The 16,149-nt window shown below is 40.8% G+C and overlaps 1 protein-coding gene across 2 annotated transcripts in view; it reads left to right on the top strand.

Moving 5' to 3' along the window:
* Positions 1–15,179, top strand: part of gnptab (N-acetylglucosamine-1-phosphate transferase subunits alpha and beta) — a 38,910-nt gene extending 23,731 nt beyond the window's left edge. For both annotated transcript variants that reach the window (XM_055650529.1, XM_055650530.1), the window contains exons 13-22: positions 622–813; positions 1,387–2,558; positions 4,372–4,571; positions 5,379–5,598; positions 6,953–7,066; positions 8,639–8,724; positions 9,517–9,615; positions 10,213–10,380; positions 12,312–12,402; positions 13,870–15,179. In XM_055650529.1, the coding sequence (XP_055506504.1) occupies positions 622–813; positions 1,387–2,558; positions 4,372–4,571; positions 5,379–5,598; positions 6,953–7,066; positions 8,639–8,724; positions 9,517–9,615; positions 10,213–10,380; positions 12,312–12,402; positions 13,870–13,947 (2,420 nt within the window). In that variant the 3' untranslated portion in view covers positions 13,948–15,179. The remainder of the gene's footprint in view (positions 1–621; positions 814–1,386; positions 2,559–4,371; positions 4,572–5,378; positions 5,599–6,952; positions 7,067–8,638; positions 8,725–9,516; positions 9,616–10,212; positions 10,381–12,311; positions 12,403–13,869) is intronic.
* The last annotated feature ends 970 nt before the right edge of the window (positions 15,180–16,149 follow it).

Below are 16,149 nucleotides of genomic sequence, written 5' to 3'. Positions count from 1 at the left end.
CCCGTTTGGTCTTTGATCAAACTTTAGATCATCTGTTTCAAAGTGAAACTGCAAGGCTTAGTATCAAATTTTAAAAGTCATACAGCATGGAAACTGGCCCTTCACCCAACTAGCCCAAGATGCTCCATCTATGCTAGTCCTACCTGCCCGTGTTTGGCCCATATCCTCCTAAACCTTTCCTATCCATGTACCTGTGAAAGGTCGACTACCACAAACAAATACCCCTCGTGTTCCTATTAAATCTTTCCCCTCTCACCCTAAACCTATGTCCTCCGCTTCTTGATTCCCTACCCTAGGTAAAAAAACTCTGTATTTACCCTATTCTGAAATCCTTTGGGACATTATTCCACTATTAAAGACACAATGAATGAAGTGTACTGGCCTGAAATGGTGCCTGTCCGTACCTTCCGCAAGTGTTGCCTGACTTACTGAATTTCTCTGTTTAAGAAAGAACTGCAGATGCTGAAAAAAAAACGAAGGTAGACAAAAATCCTGGAGAAACTCAGCGGGTGAGGAAGCCTCACCCGCTGAGTTTCTCCAGCATCTTTGTCTACCTGCTGAGTTACTCTAGCACTTTGTGTTGAACTGTTGAATAGGTTACACGGTGTGTTCTGATTACAGGTAACACTGCAAGTAATCGTGGCGGTGGTGCTGCAGGAGTGGTGAATGCACAGGCCTGGCAGTTTGCTGGTGGTCTTCCAGGACTGACGTATTGCAACCAAGGTTGCGCCAACTCTTGGCTGGCTGATAAATTTTGTGATCAAGCTTGTAACGTCTTATCATGTGGATTTGACGCTGGTGATTGTGGACAAGGTAAGTTAAACTGACCTCTATATCTTGGAATACTGGACTAGATTAATTTTAAACAGCATCAGCAAACCCTCTGGAGTTTTACAATCAATGTTAGTACTGCCAACAATGTCTGCATCATGACAAAGGAAAAAAAGTGTTCTAAACAAGATATTTGAAGAATTAATTTCAACCCCATTGATGTCTGCTCCATGATTTACATTTCCTCACCATAATAATATTTTGCAAGCTAGTTTTGAACTTAAACACTTCAAATGCAGGTTGAAATTCAGGTTCCAATGATCAGCGTAAAGCAAGCTTGGATGGACTTTATCTGATCCATTTAGAATCATTTCTTAACTTCCTTTCTCTTGAATAATGTATCCATTCAATCTCTTTGTGCACTTTATCTCAGAAGATGCACAATTGTTTTTATATTAGCTTTTCAGATTATTGCCAATATTTTACAAAAATATGTTTGACTCTTTTTTGCATTCAATTGATTTCAGTTATGCTGAAAAGAGAGGATGGAAATTTGAGAGAAAACTGCTGCTTAAAGGCATTTTATATTGACTGTTTTTCCAACTATCTTTACAGACCACTTTGATCAGATGTACGGCGTGATTCTTTTTCACAACCAGACCCATTATGTGATTCCGAAAGGTGAGGCGTTGACTTACTTCAGTTTTGAGGGGTTTGCTAACAAGATCGCAGAGGCATCATTTGTAGATAATGCAGTTATTTGGCACGCTTCCGTGGCTAACAAATGGAAGACAATTCACTTGATCATGCACAGAGGAATTAATACAACCTCTGTCTATTTTAATTTGACTTTCCTGGACAAAAATGATGAGGAATTTAAAATGCACCTTGCTGTTGAAGTTGACACCAGAGAAAGTCTGAAAACAACCCAAACTTCCACTTTGAAGGAAAGAAAGGCAAAAAATGTCACTGCAGCCCCACTGGAAATAGAGGTGCCATTCAAAGACATTCCTAAAGAACTGCTATTCCCCAAAATTCATGAAAGGACTTTGGATGACTTGAACATCAGCCTTCTGCTCCATCTTCAGTCTGTTAATGTATCACTTCTGCCTATTTCTGTACAAAATCAATTGCAAGAATTGGATTCAAAATTGAAAGAAGGTGATATTACACTTAAAGGGTATAATCGTACAAAGTTATTTATTTTGAAACCTATTGGAAATCTTATCTATTCTTCAAAAAAGAATGAAAATGAAGGAGGGAATCAGCGCACAGAAAATATTTTGGTAAAGGATCTGGACTTCTTAGAAAAGGGATTTACTGATGCAGAGTATATGGGTAAGGATGAAAACGCTAAGAACCATTTGACAAAAGAGCGTGTTGAGAATGGCCAAGCAGGAAGAAATGAACAAGCTGACAATCTAGTAACTCTGAATTCTTCCTCTGCAATGAAAATGAGTGCCATATTAAAAGACCCACCCAAGGATATCCCAGTGTTACAAAAATCAGATGTCAAACCCATCACTTCACAGAGAATTCTTCATATTCTTATTCCAAATGACAGCAGCAAGCTAAAACAGGATCAGAGTGCCAAAGAGATTGATACAAAGTTCAAGGCTCAAGAGCAAAGAGTTGAAGCATTAAGAGAGGTCAACACTGTGACGTCAGAAGTTGAATTTAAAAGCATCAGTACAGGATATGCCAACAGAAAACTGCATTATTATGTTGAAAATTATGTTGGCTTTCTACCGTGGGAAAAACAAGGGTATTTTCAAGATCTGTTGCAAGTAAGTGATTTATAAAATGCACGATTCACTCGGTTGCCTGCATTACAGAAAACTATCACAAATTAATTCTGATAAAATTACTAAATTGTTTCGAGTTATTCTGTGTAGGTGATAAGAGCTTTTATAAATGTGTATAGTGGAAAAGATTAGCTAAAGTTTATTGTGGGTGCCTTAGAATTGATTCAGGATAAATTATACTGGACAAAAAGGAAACGGCAGAGATTTTAATATTTTGCATCTATTTTTAGGAAGGAAATAGAGCTGTACAGGGCCTGTCCCACTTAAGCGACTTTTTAGGTGAGTGCAGGAGACTGCGCTCACCTCATGGTCGCCACATGTTCACTGGTGGTCTCTGGTGAGTCTCCTTCATGGTCGAGAGAAGTTCCTGCATTCTGGGAACTAGTCGCGGCCTCAGTATGGTCGCAGCAAATTTTTCAACATTTTGATAAAGTCGCCTAAGTGTGACAGGCCCAACATGTTGAAATTTTTCTGTGTCCAAAAATTGGTCGCCATGGAGAAAATCGATACTTTTGCAGTTGTATGTGCAATTGTAGTGGGGTCGCCATGTCGTTGTAGGTAGTCGAGGTAGCCGCAGGTAGTTTCTCGTGACCGGACATTTTAATTGGCTCATTGGGGGAAAAAAAACGTAAGCACGAGTTTTCAGAACCAAGGAAAACCGACCAGTAATGTTAAATGCCCACTAAACTTCACAACTGTGTATCTCTGGCTTATTAAAAGTTGTCTGGCTTCTTAAAAGTGTCTCTAAGTGTGCTCTTTTACAGGACTTACTGTACACTGTGCTAGAAATTTGTTCATCTCCGGTGTGTGTCGTGTGAATTTCAAACAATGCTCCCCGCATTCCCTGGGACCACTCTGACGCTCGCTGTTCCAGTTCGCGGTTTTCAAACTTGAAGGACGCAGACAGTCTGCTGAAAAGTCGCCTAAGTGGGATAGGCCCTTTAATCAGGTGATTAGGAGCTCGAAGAAATTGCCTCTAGAGTTTAGAGGTACAGCGCAGAAACAGGCCCTTCGGCCCATCGAGTCCGCACTGACCAACGATCAGCACACATTAACACTGCCCTTACACACATTAGGGACAATCTACATTTCTAGCAAGCCAATTAACCTCCAAACCTGTACGTCTTTGGAGTGTGGAAGGAAACCGAAGATCTCGGAGAAAATTAATGCGGTCACGAGGAGAACATACAAACTCCGTACAGACAGCACCCATAGTCGGGATCGAACCTGGGTCTCTGGCACTGCAAGCGCTGTAAGGCAGCTGACTTGGATCTATGCTGACTTGGACCGATCCTGTTACTGTTATCGAAATATGCGGCTATTTCATCTTTTATAATTGCCTCCAGCATCTTCCGCACCACCGATGTCGGGCTAACTGGTCTATAATTCCCTGTTTTCTCTCTCCCGCCTTTCTTAAAAAGTGGGATAACATTAGCTACCCTCCAATCCACAGGAACTGATCCTGAGTCTCTAGAACATTGGAAAATTATCACCAATGCACCCACGATTTCTAGAGCCACTTCCTTAAGTACCCTGGGATGCAGACCATCAGGCCCTGGGGATTTATCAGCCTTCAGTCCCATCAGTCTACCCAACACCATTTCCTGCCTAATGTGTTCCTTTAACTTAATTGCAAATCTGCAGCATGTTTTGATCCTGTCCATGTTGAATTGAAGTCTAACCCTTAGTAATGTGTTTATAATTGTCTTTTAAAAATATATCAGTTCACATCTGAAGATACCTAAGCTACAAGTTTTTAAATTAAAATCTCATGAGCTCTAACATCTTATTTTAGGAGAAGGCAAAGCTGGAGAAGGCGTATGCATATTACACTGACAGTAAACAAATGGGAAGAAAACTCCAGGACACGTTTGCAGACTCATTGCGCTATGTGAATAAACTTCTCAATACCAAATTTGGATTTACTTCTCGTAAGGTTCCTGCTCACATGCCTCACATGGTTGATCGTGTTATCATGAGTGATCTTCAAGATCTGTGAGATATTGTCAATTTTGTTATTCAAGCTTTGATTTTTTTTTAAATAAATTTAATATTTATTTTGTGATTCCATTTTTTTGCTGTAACGTGTTCTAATTCTAATTTGTACAGGAGCATAATTTTAAAAAATGGCAGTATTTTAATACTCCCCTTATGTTAGTTAGCCTTATAGTACTTTGAATTTGCCAAGATCGTCTTACTGGGAAATGTTTTGGTATTAATATACCATCTAATGTAACAGTCTAAAATCTTGATAAAAATAAGTATTAAATGTTTGCACATTCTTCTGTACGCATGTTGCATCATCAGCTTGCATTTGAGTTTATTGTTAAATCAGCTTGCTTGTGGCTACAGCCATACTGAAAGCCTGGCATTAAATAATGCAAGAAACCTCTTTAGGTTTACAGTGTAGGGTAGAATTGGACTTGCCATCATGATCTTTTTTTCTTCTCTGCATAGTCGAAAGTTCTTGCATATGAGATTATTTTGGGTGGATTTTTATGGCAACAAAGTGTACAGAAATCGTAAGGCCTCCGGCACCAGTACGTTAAGAGAGCAGACACAAGGAATTAGTTTACAAAATAAGACACACAGTTCTGGAGTATCTTGGCGGGTCAGGCAGCATCTCTGCAGAGTATTGATAGGTGACATTTCGGGACTCTTCTTCAGAGAGGAGGTGTGGGAAAACTGGAAGAATATATATGATGGCTGCTTTGCTAATTTTTCCAATGTAGTAATGTTTTGATTCGCTTTGGAACTAGCATTATTTTGTTCACTTACAGAAATTCATTTATCTTCTGATAGTTTTCCAGAGGCCTTTGACAAGTCTTCTGACCATAAGGTCCGTCATTCTGAGGACATGCAGTTTGCATTTTCCTATTTTTACTACGTAATGAGTGCACTACAGCCATTAAACCTATCCGATGTTTTTGATGAGGTTGACACCGATCGATCAGGAATCCTCTCTGATCGGGAAATCAGGACGTTAGCAACCAGGATTCATGAACTTCCCCTGAGCTTGCAGGTAAATCTGTATATTCTATTCAGGTTGCTGTTTTGTGTGATTTTAAGTGGCGAGCCAATACTGTGTGTGTTGGTGCAGATTTTTTGTTGACAACAAGATTATCAATGCTTGGACTTACTGCACTGTTTCTTGCAATGAGGCTTTCAGTTGATCAGATGATGGGGCTATGTGATCACATTTGATAATGCACCGTTCCAAACACCAAGGATTTATCTTTTTCAAAAATCTGTAATCAACATGAAAATGAGAAGAAAAAAATCAACATTTAAAATGAATATATTTACAAATCCTTCCACAAACACCCATGATAATCTACTTAAGTAATGCAGAAGAACAGGCGCAGCTGGTTAGTTGCTGCCTCACATTGCCAGCGACCTGGGTTCAATCCTGCCTCCGGTGCTGTCTGTGTAGAATTTGTGCATTCTCCCTGTGACTGCTTGTATTTTGTCTGGGTGCTCCGGTTTTCACCCACATCCTCAGGACATGTGGGTTTGTAGGTTAATTGGCCTCTGTAAATTGCCCCGAGTATGTAGGGAGTGGATATAAAAGTGGGATAACATAGAACTAGTGTGAATGGGTGATCGATGGTCGTTGTGAGCTGAATGGTCAGTTTCCATGCCGCTTCTCTAAAACTAAACCGTCTGCTTTCCTCTTTTTTGGGCAAACCAATCTTTCCCACTATCCTTGTGTATGCCCAATGGAAACATTGCCCAGCCTGCAGCAGTCTGGTGCACCAATGAACTTCCACTGGCATGTTACTTTATTGTGGTGGGAGGTTGCACTTTAACCAACATTGAGAATGCTAAGCATCTACTCGGTTAAGTGTTTGAAACCTGGCAGATATAAGTGAATCTGCTGGCTTTTAAATGAAAGGTATAAGGCATTGCATTAATAAGAACGTTTCATTTTTATTAATTTTATTTCCCGGTCCTGACCCGAAATGTCACCTGTCCATGTTCCCCTGAGATGCTGTCTGACCTGAGTTACTCCACCACTTTGTGTGTCTTGCTTTTGCAGTTCTGTATGGAGCATAGAACAGTAGAACACAGGAACAGGCCCTTTGGTGCCAATTTAACCGGACATCTGCCTGCATGTGATCCACATCCCTTCTTTCCCTATCTGTTAACATGCTTGTCTAAAGGCGGCTTAAACATTTCTATCGTATCTTCTTCCACCACTTTCCATGGCCATATATGTTGCAGGCACCAACCATTCTCTTCCTCTTTTTTGCGCCCAAAAAAGCTTGCTGACCATATTTAGTTAATTGTTTTACTGAAACGGGATTGGGGGTAGATATCTCTTTTGAACAGTCAGCATTTCTTATCTATTAATTGCTGTTTTTATTAATATTCAGGATTTAACCAGTTTGGAACAAATGCTGATCAATTGCTCAAAAATACTTCCTGCAAATGAAACTCATATCGACAGAGTTTCTCCCACCAAGGAGGCATATTATGACCCGAACTTGGTAAGAACTGCAAGTATACTAATCCACACACCTTGCTTGATCTAATATGATCAACTTTATTATGCTTCGAAAATGTAATACTTCTGTTGATGAAATTTTTTTGGTGTTCACCCAAACAATACTTATTTCATCAATTCTATTGCTAATGTACACAAACAATTAGGAGCCACACCAGCATGATCCAGGGAAATTTAGTTATATTTTCACTTTGTAAATATAGTTTGCGGATGACACGAAGCTGGGGGGCAGTGTTAGCTGTGAGGAGGATGCTAGGAGGCTGCAAGATTACTTGGATAGGCTGGGTGAGTGGGCAAATGCATGGCAGATGCAGTATAATGTGGATAAATGTGAGGTTATCCACTTTGGTGGCAAAAACAGGAAAGTAGACTATTATCTGAATGGTGGCCGATTAGGAAAGGGGGAGATGCAACGAGACCTGGGTGTCATGGTACACCAGTCATTGAAAGTAGGCATGCAGGTGCAGCAGGCAGTGAAGAAAGCGAATGGTATGTTAGCATTCATAGCAAAAGGATTTGAGTATAGGAGCAGGGAGGTTCTACTGCAGTTGTACAGGGTCTTGGTGAGACCATACCTGGAGTATTGCGTACAGATTTGGTCTCCTAATCTGAGGAAAGACATTCTTGCCATAGAGGAAGTACAGAGAAGGTTCACCAGACTGATTCCTGGGATGTCAGGACTTTCATATGAAGAAAGACTGGATAGACTCGGCTTGTACTCGCTAGAATTTAGAAGATTGGGGGGGATCTTATACAAACTTACAAAATTCTTAAGGGGTTGGACAGGCTAGATGCAGGAAGATTGTTCCCAATGTTGGGGAAGTCCAGAACAAGGGGTCACAGTTTAAGGATAAGGGGGAAATCTTTTAGGACCGAGATGAGGAAAACATTTTTCACACAGAGTGGTGAATCTCTGAAATTCTCTGCCACTGAAGGTAGTTGGCTATATTTAAGAGGGAGTTAGATGTGGCTAAAGGGATCAGGGGGTATGGAGAGAAGGCAGATACAGGATACTGAGTTGGATGATCAGCCATGATCATATTGAATGGCGGTGCAGGCTCGAAGGGCCGAATGGCCTACTCCTGCACCTATTTTCTATGTAATAAAAATGAACTGGATACTGGTTTGCACCAAAGATAGATACAAAATGCTGATGTAACTCAAATTGTGTCTATATTTGCCTGACCCAAATTACTCCAGTATTTTGCATCTATCTCTCTTAGTTTCACTTTGTCCATTTTCGAAGTACACCTCAATTTCACAGAGATTGCATTCAATGGTTCAAGTGTACTTTATTGAACACGGTCCCTCTGTGAAATGAGGATGGTAAATGAACAAAGTGAAAATATCCACCAAAATCTTGGCATAGATAAATTTCAGGAAGTCATTGGCGACGAGAACCTTGGGGAAAGAATTCCATAACATTTACATTTAATGTCGTCACTAGATAGAATTACTTTCATGTTTGCTTAGCATGCTGTAACATTAATGTGGCAAACATTGTTCTTTCCTTTCAGTAACATTTGAATGTCTTTAACTATCTTGCTTTCTGCAGCCTGCAGTAACTAAAGGACTTGTGATCAACTGCAAACCAATCACTGATCGGATCCGTAAGGCTTACAAGGACAAAAATAAATACAAGTATTTACCGAGCTTTTCCTCTTCAAAGTGGTATTTTTAGATGATAAAACCCAAGTTGTGTATTGTGGAATAAGGAACTCCTGATAGACACAAAAATCTGGAGCAGCATCTCTGGTTAGAAGGAATGGGTGACGTTTCGGGTCGAGACCCTACAGGACAGTGGCTCCAAAAACGCCTTCAACAAGGAATTGCAGATGCTGGTTTTCCAAGGAAGGACACAAAATGCTGGAGTGACATTATCACAGATGGAGAGCAGTGAGAGAGGGTCCCACAGAACTCCCATTCTGCCATGACCTGTCAGTCTTTGTCCTGTCCCTCCACTCTTGTAACTTTCTTTCTCCCACCCCAGCAATCAGTCTGTAGAAGGATCCTGACCCAAAACATCACCCCTGGACATCTCCAGTGATGCTGCCTGACCTGCTGAGTTACTCCAGTACTTTGTGTCTTTCCAAATTGTGTATTTTTCAATTAAACTGATTTGTAACAAAAGGCATTGTAACAAAAATTGTTTCATTTTTATTTTATGACTTGATGATGTTTCTAAAAGGATTTATTTTTTCATTTTGAGCGATGTGTGGACATCAGGCACCCCAGGATTAGAGAAAGTAAACACTAAACTTCTTTGCCCAAGAAATGCTCCAATCTTCAATAAATGTGTGTTTTAATAGCCTGGGCCATGCCTTGCTCGGCACCTATTTCTTGTTCTCCACTCAGAATTTGAATAGGTAAGCAGTAACATTAAACATTTTGAATAAGAGTTTCTAAATAAATGTCCTCTTATTATATACACAGGTTTGAAATCATGGGAGAAGAAGAGATAGCTTTTAAAATGATTCGCACTAATGTTTCTCATGTGGTTGGACAATTGGATGACATCCGAAGAAATCCGAGGTATGTTTGCAAGAATAACCATGGTAATCCCTCCTGATTCAGGGACAGTTTCTTCCCAGCCGTTTGGGACCACAAGAAATTACAGAGAGTTGAGGATGTAGCCCAGATCATCACACAAACCAAACTCCCTTCCGTTGACTCCATCTACGCTGCACGCTGACTCGGTAAGGCCACCAGCATAATCAATGACGAGTCTCACCCGGGTCACTCCCTCCTCCTTTTGCCTTAACATGCACATCCAACATTCAGCAAAACCAATATTGGGAACTTAACCTCAAACTGTGAGAAAAATTGTTATGCAGCATAAATGATCTAGAAACATAGAAAATAGGTGCAGGAGTAGGCCATTCGGCCCTTCTAGGTGTGTTGGGACGTGGGCAAATCTCACAGAGGAAGCATCTAGACTAAATGATATCCATATAAAGAATGTGCATAAGAGTCGATGATTGGTTTGTGGCACACCGTAAAATATATTGAATCTTTCTCTTAAATAGGCCTCAAATAATGAACCCTGGAGAACATTCAATGTGCTGTTCAAATATTTAATGAACCATCGTTTAACCCTTGTTTTAATTGTGCTTCTTTGTGTTCCAACAGGAAATTTATTTGTTTAAATGACAACATTGATCACAATCATAAGGATGGAGCCACAGTGAAGGCAGTGCTTCGAGATTTCTACGAGTCCTTGTTCCCCGTGGCATCCCAGTTTGAGCTGCCAAGGGAGTACCGCAACCGGTTTCTCCATATGCATGAGCTTCGGGAATGGTGAGTGAAGATAAGAGAGTAATATGTTTACAAGAAGGAAGTGTCTTGACCTGTAAAGTCACCTATTCCTTTTCTCCAGAGATGTTGCCTGTCCCACTGAGTTACTCCAGCATTCTGTGTCTATTATCGATTTTAAAGCAGCATCTGCAGTTCTTTCCTACACATCTGTAGTTCCTTCCAACATAAGTTTACAAGGCGCTTTATTTTTGTTTGGAGTTGCTGCCTAATATGTGCGTGATAGACCATGCTGCACCTCTAAGACTAAAACTAAAATATGGCACTAGACTTTACCTCACCAGCTAGTGCCTCGGAGACTTTTGAGTGCGGTCTTGCTGAGATTTTTAGATGTCTTCACTGGTCAGACATCATGTAGCATATGATTGGAGGATGGCAAATGTCATTCCTCATTTTAAGAAGTGAAATGCCTGGTAATTGCAGGTAACAGTCTCATATGTAGACACAAGGAACTGCAGATGCTGGTTTAGGGGAAAAAAAGACACAAAATACTGGAGTAACTAAGCGGGTTAGGCAGCATCTCAACTTTTCCCTTTATTTCCCCTTGTACAAAATAAAACCATGTCATGCTCATTTGACCAGTAGTAATTAGTTTATCTCGGAGGGGAATGAGCCATCATGTGTTACCAAAAATAGCTTTTGCCCTATTTACACTCACTGTTAATAAGTTTAATTACAGACTATTACACACCTATTTATAAACACCAGGGTAATGTTATGGTAAATTTGATTCTAAAATATGTTGTGTTTTATTAATATACAAAAAGCAGTGATTTATTAGAGACAAACCATCCCAACCTTTTAATTTGCTAGGAAGTTTATAATTCCAATTGTCAACGCTTCAAAATAGATGGACGTTTATTAGACATACAGCACGGAAACAGGCCTTTCAGCCGAACTTGCCCATGCTGTTCAAAGTGCTCCATCTACGATAGTCCCACTTGCCCGTGTTTGGCCCATATCCCTTTAAATCTTTCCTATTCACGAAAAAAAAATACCCTTCGGGTTCCTATTAGATCGTTCTCCCCTCCCCTCACCTTAAGCCTACGTCCTCAGATTCTGGATTCCCCTCCTCTGGGGAACAGACTGAATTCATGGTAGAAGGATTTGTTTTACTGATTTTATGTAATGCACGCTGTCTTTTTATGTTTTACATGCTAATATGCACGCACACACATCACCACACGCGCACACACCCCAAACTTGTGCAAAACGTAATGGGGAAGATACAGAGTGCAGAATATAATTGTCAGCACTGTAGTGCATCAGTTCCATTGACAAGTCCAATGTCCGCAATGGGGTAGAGGTGAATTGGACAATACCCAGTCTAAATATATGACTGTTAAAATATTAAAGATGTTGTCTTTTCCTAAATCAATCATAGTAATTTTGATCATTAGAATTCTTCTCAGTCTTAGTTGGGGCGGCACGGTGGTGCAGCGGTAGAGTTGCTGCCTTAGTGCCAGAGACCCAGGGTTCGATCCTGGCTACGGATGTTGTTTGTATGGAGTTTGTTCGTTCTCAGTATGAGCTGCATGGGTTTTCCCTGGTGCTCCGGTTTCCTGCCATATCCCAAAGACGTACAGGTTTTTTAAGGTTAACTAGCTTGGTAAAATTGTAAATTGTCCCTAGATGTAGGATTTGTTTATGTAAGGGGCGATCATTGGTCGGCACGGACATGGTGGGCCTAAGGGCTCGTTTCTGTGCCGTAATTCTAAACTAAACTAAAAAACATTGTGAATGAAAGAATGCTGGATGCCAAACAGCCCATGTGAACAGACCTGGATTTGGCTTGACGTAGAGACAAAGTTAAAAGCTGAGGTTTCGCGGCTGCTGTGATGCAAAGTTTCAAGAGTCAATTAGTTGTAAGGCCTACACTTTGTAGCTAAAGTAATTAACTGAATGTTTCCTTACAGGAGAGCATACAGAGACAAGTTGAAGTTCTGGACACATTGTGTGCTAGTCACTCTAATTGTTTTCACAATTTCTTCCTTCTTTGCTGAACAGGTGGGTAAGCCTTAAATTTTCATAGATACTCTTTAATTCAAAGCTCAATTATAGGTAGATCTTCTCCAATATGATAGGTGCATTTCTAGAAAACACTTTAAACGTCGGAGTCTGTCAATATGTGCTGGATGGAGCTGCTGAGCTTAGCTGATGATATCCAACCCAACATAATGATGTCTGCAATTCCTATTACACCCGAAATGTCCCATATCCATGTTCGCCACAGATGCTGCCTGACCTGCTGAGTTACTCTAGCACTTTGTGTTATTGAGGGAGTGCTGCGTAGGTTCACGAGGTTAATTCCTGGGATGGCAGGACTGTCATATTATGAAAGAATGGAACGACTGAGCTTGTATGCACTGGAATATTAGAAGGATGAGAGGGGATCTTATAGAAACATAAAATTATTAAGAGATTGGACCTGCTAGATGCAGGAAACATGTTCCCAATGTTGGTGAAGTCCAGAACCAGGGGCTACAGTTTAAGAAGAAGGGGTAGGCCATTTAGAACTGAGATGAGGAAAAGCTTTTTCACCCAGAGAGTTGTGAATTAGTGGAATTCTCTGTCTAAAGGCAGTGGAGGCTGACTCACTGGATGCATTCAAAAGAGTTAGATAAAGCTCTTAGGGCTAGCGCAATCAAGGGATATGGGGAGAAGGCAGGAATGGGATTCTGATTGTGGATGATCAACCATGATCACATTGAATGGTGGTCCTGGCTCGAAGGGCCAAATGACCTACTCCTGCACCTATTTTCTATGCATCCATGGTGCTGTGGTTGGCAAATTGTAAGAGACTGTGTAGTTAGTGTCATACAGCATGTAAACGGATCCTTTAGCCCAACCTGCCCATGCTGACCAACGTCCCCAATCTGCACTATTTCCACCTACCTGTGGTTGGCCCTTATCCCTCCACACCTTTCCTAAGCATGTATTCATCTAAATGTTTCTTAAACATTGCAATAGTTCCTGCAGTTCTTAATCTCCATGTGACTAATCACTGACTAATACATTTTTTGTTCACAGTGCAAAAATAAAAAGCTGCCCAATTAAACATTTCACAGTAAATTAATAATGCCCTGCCATATTGTGGATCAACTCAGTGCCTGACCTAATGTAGTTTTGTGTGATCTATTGCTCTCTGCAGTTATCTATGTGGTTATGCATGCAGGCAATTATGCTGCGGAATATCACTAAAAATGATTTTGTAAAGATTTGGGGCATGGTAGCGCAGCGGTAAAGTTGTTGCCTCACAGCTTCAGAGATCCGGGATCGATCCTGACTACAGGTGCTGTCTATTCCTCACACATCTCAAAGAGGAGCATGTTTGTAGGTTAATTGATTTCTGTAAATTGTCCCGTGTGTGGGATAGAACTAGTGCATGGGCGATCATGGGTCGGCACAGACTCAGTGGGCCGAAGGGCCTGTTTCTCGAAATTAAACTAAGATTGCTTACTGTTTTTATTTCAGTTAATTGCACTAAAACGCAAAATTTTCCCAAGAAGACGAGTATACATGAATGTCGCTTTCAATCGAAGCAGCGTGTAGGGACAGAACGACGCTTCGACATTGTTCATGCACTATTCAAACATTTGTCCTGCAAGAATAAGAAAATGTTCGGCAGGATGAGTTAAATAACGGACGGAAGCAAACAAGTCTGTGACTGACTCAAAGGGATGGAAGTGGGTAATTAATTACCCAGGAAAGTAGCAGACCAGGGGTCGGGAACGCATGATTCCAGAACACGAGCGTTCTCGCTGAATGCCAGAGATGGGATCCTGTTTGGTTGTCGCCACTTGGGAATTCTCTCAAGTTATTGAAAGCATGAAAATAAATTGCAGGAGTCCCAGAATAAGGATGACAAATCGATATCACAAAGGAAATTGTTGGAGCCATCTCCGCACGACTCATTGATGTACCACTCCGTGTAAGATGCACCATCCTGTCTGCAGAAACGGTGTTGTACTTATTCAGACTGAAACTTTAAATGACTGCACTATATATATTTTTAAATGGATCTCTCTTCTCCCTGCAATATATTGTAAAATAAGGTGATTGTAGTATTGCTTTGAGGGCTGCAAAGAAGCTGCATTATTGATTCTAATGCCAGCTCCTGTAAGGGGTGTCGGCCTGTGCATCAGACTTGGTTACATGTAATGCAACCACGGGTACATCGCAGTTGATCTATAAAGGGGCTACATGGTGGTGCAGGCACCTTGCGTATTACGCCAGGGTTACGTTCTTGAAAAGCAGCGCATAATTCACATTATACATATACACGACTACACTGCCAGGTGTACATTTGAGTGCGTTATTCCAAAATTACGAGCGTGTAAACCAGGCTTTGGTATTAAATGAACAAGTGCGTTACTTCAAAAACGCTTAAATCAAACAGACCTAAAACTCAAGGTGCTTGTACTTCTATTTTAATGTGAAATACATTAGTTGATGTATTTGAACGTGCTATAAGAAGTTTGAATGTTTAAATCTAACCTCATCTTTCACTCCAGTCACTAACCTTCCACACGGCTCTGTACACAAGTGCCTGTTGTGGTTGGTGCAGGTCAGAGCTGCTGGCGTTAGATCTTTATTTATTTTGTAGTTTGAGTAGGTTAAAGACAAATTTTATTGTGTTTCTTGGATGTTTGAAGTTTTTACTGGAGAGCCATTTTTATACTTTTCACAGCAATTGGTGTTATATCTCCGTGGCAGTGTGAATAAATGTACGATTGTTCACTTTTTCTGGTCATTGAATTCAAAATAAAATGTTGGCAGCAAGACGATGACTAGTGTTTAGATTTAAAATACAAATACCCGTCTTTCACCACCGTGTCAGCGCACTCTATCAGGAACTGGTTCCCTTGTCTTTAATTAAATCTTGGCATATTGCCATTGTTCATTTTAGTGAATACTTGAAACAGGCTCGCAACAAACATAGCCATTTAGTAGCAGTAAAAGATGCCGAGGCAGCTCTGCGTGCTGTCATGCAGCAGTCATGGTTTTATTTTTAGCAATGATGTCTTCATGGACTCGTAATGAAATTGTGGAAACATTTGACAGTTGTTGGTGTACTTCACTTTGAATCTTTCATCTGATGTCCTTTGAATCAGTTCCAACACATTGAACCGTGACTACCTGATCAAATTAATTCTGTCGGTAGACAAAACTGCTGGAGAATTTCAGCGGGTGAGACGACATCTATGGAGCGAAGGATTAGGTGACGTTTCACGTAGAGACCCTTCTGCAGACTGAAGACGTTTCTTCAGCATTTTTGTCTGCCTTTGATTTTTCCAGCATCTGCAGTTCTTAAACAAATTAATTCTGTCTAATCACACAGGCCAGCGTGGCAGTCGGTCACAGTCATACAGCACGGAAACAGATCCTTCAGCCCAACTTGACCATGCGCACTAAGATGCCCCATCTACACTTTGTTTAGTTCATTGTCACATCCCATTTGCCAACGTTTGGCCCATAACCCTGTAAACCCATCCTATCCATGTACCTGTCCTACTGTTTATTATTTAGTTTATTATTGTCATTTGTACCGAGGTTCAGTGCTACTTTTAAATGTTATAGCACCTGCCTCGACTACCTCCTGTGGCAGCTCATTCCATATACCCACCACCACAAAGGGGAAAAAGTTGCCCTTCACATTATAGCCTCGTACAACACAGAAACAGGCCCTTCAGCCCAACTTGCCCATGCTGACCAAGATGCCCCATCTACACTCACCCCATCTGACGGTGTTTG

Source organism: Leucoraja erinacea, chromosome 19, assembly GCF_028641065.1.
Source record: "Leucoraja erinacea ecotype New England chromosome 19, Leri_hhj_1, whole genome shotgun sequence".
Lineage (NCBI taxonomy): Eukaryota > Metazoa > Chordata > Chondrichthyes > Rajiformes > Rajidae > Leucoraja > Leucoraja erinaceus.
This window is presented reverse-complemented; position numbering and strand designations above follow the sequence as displayed.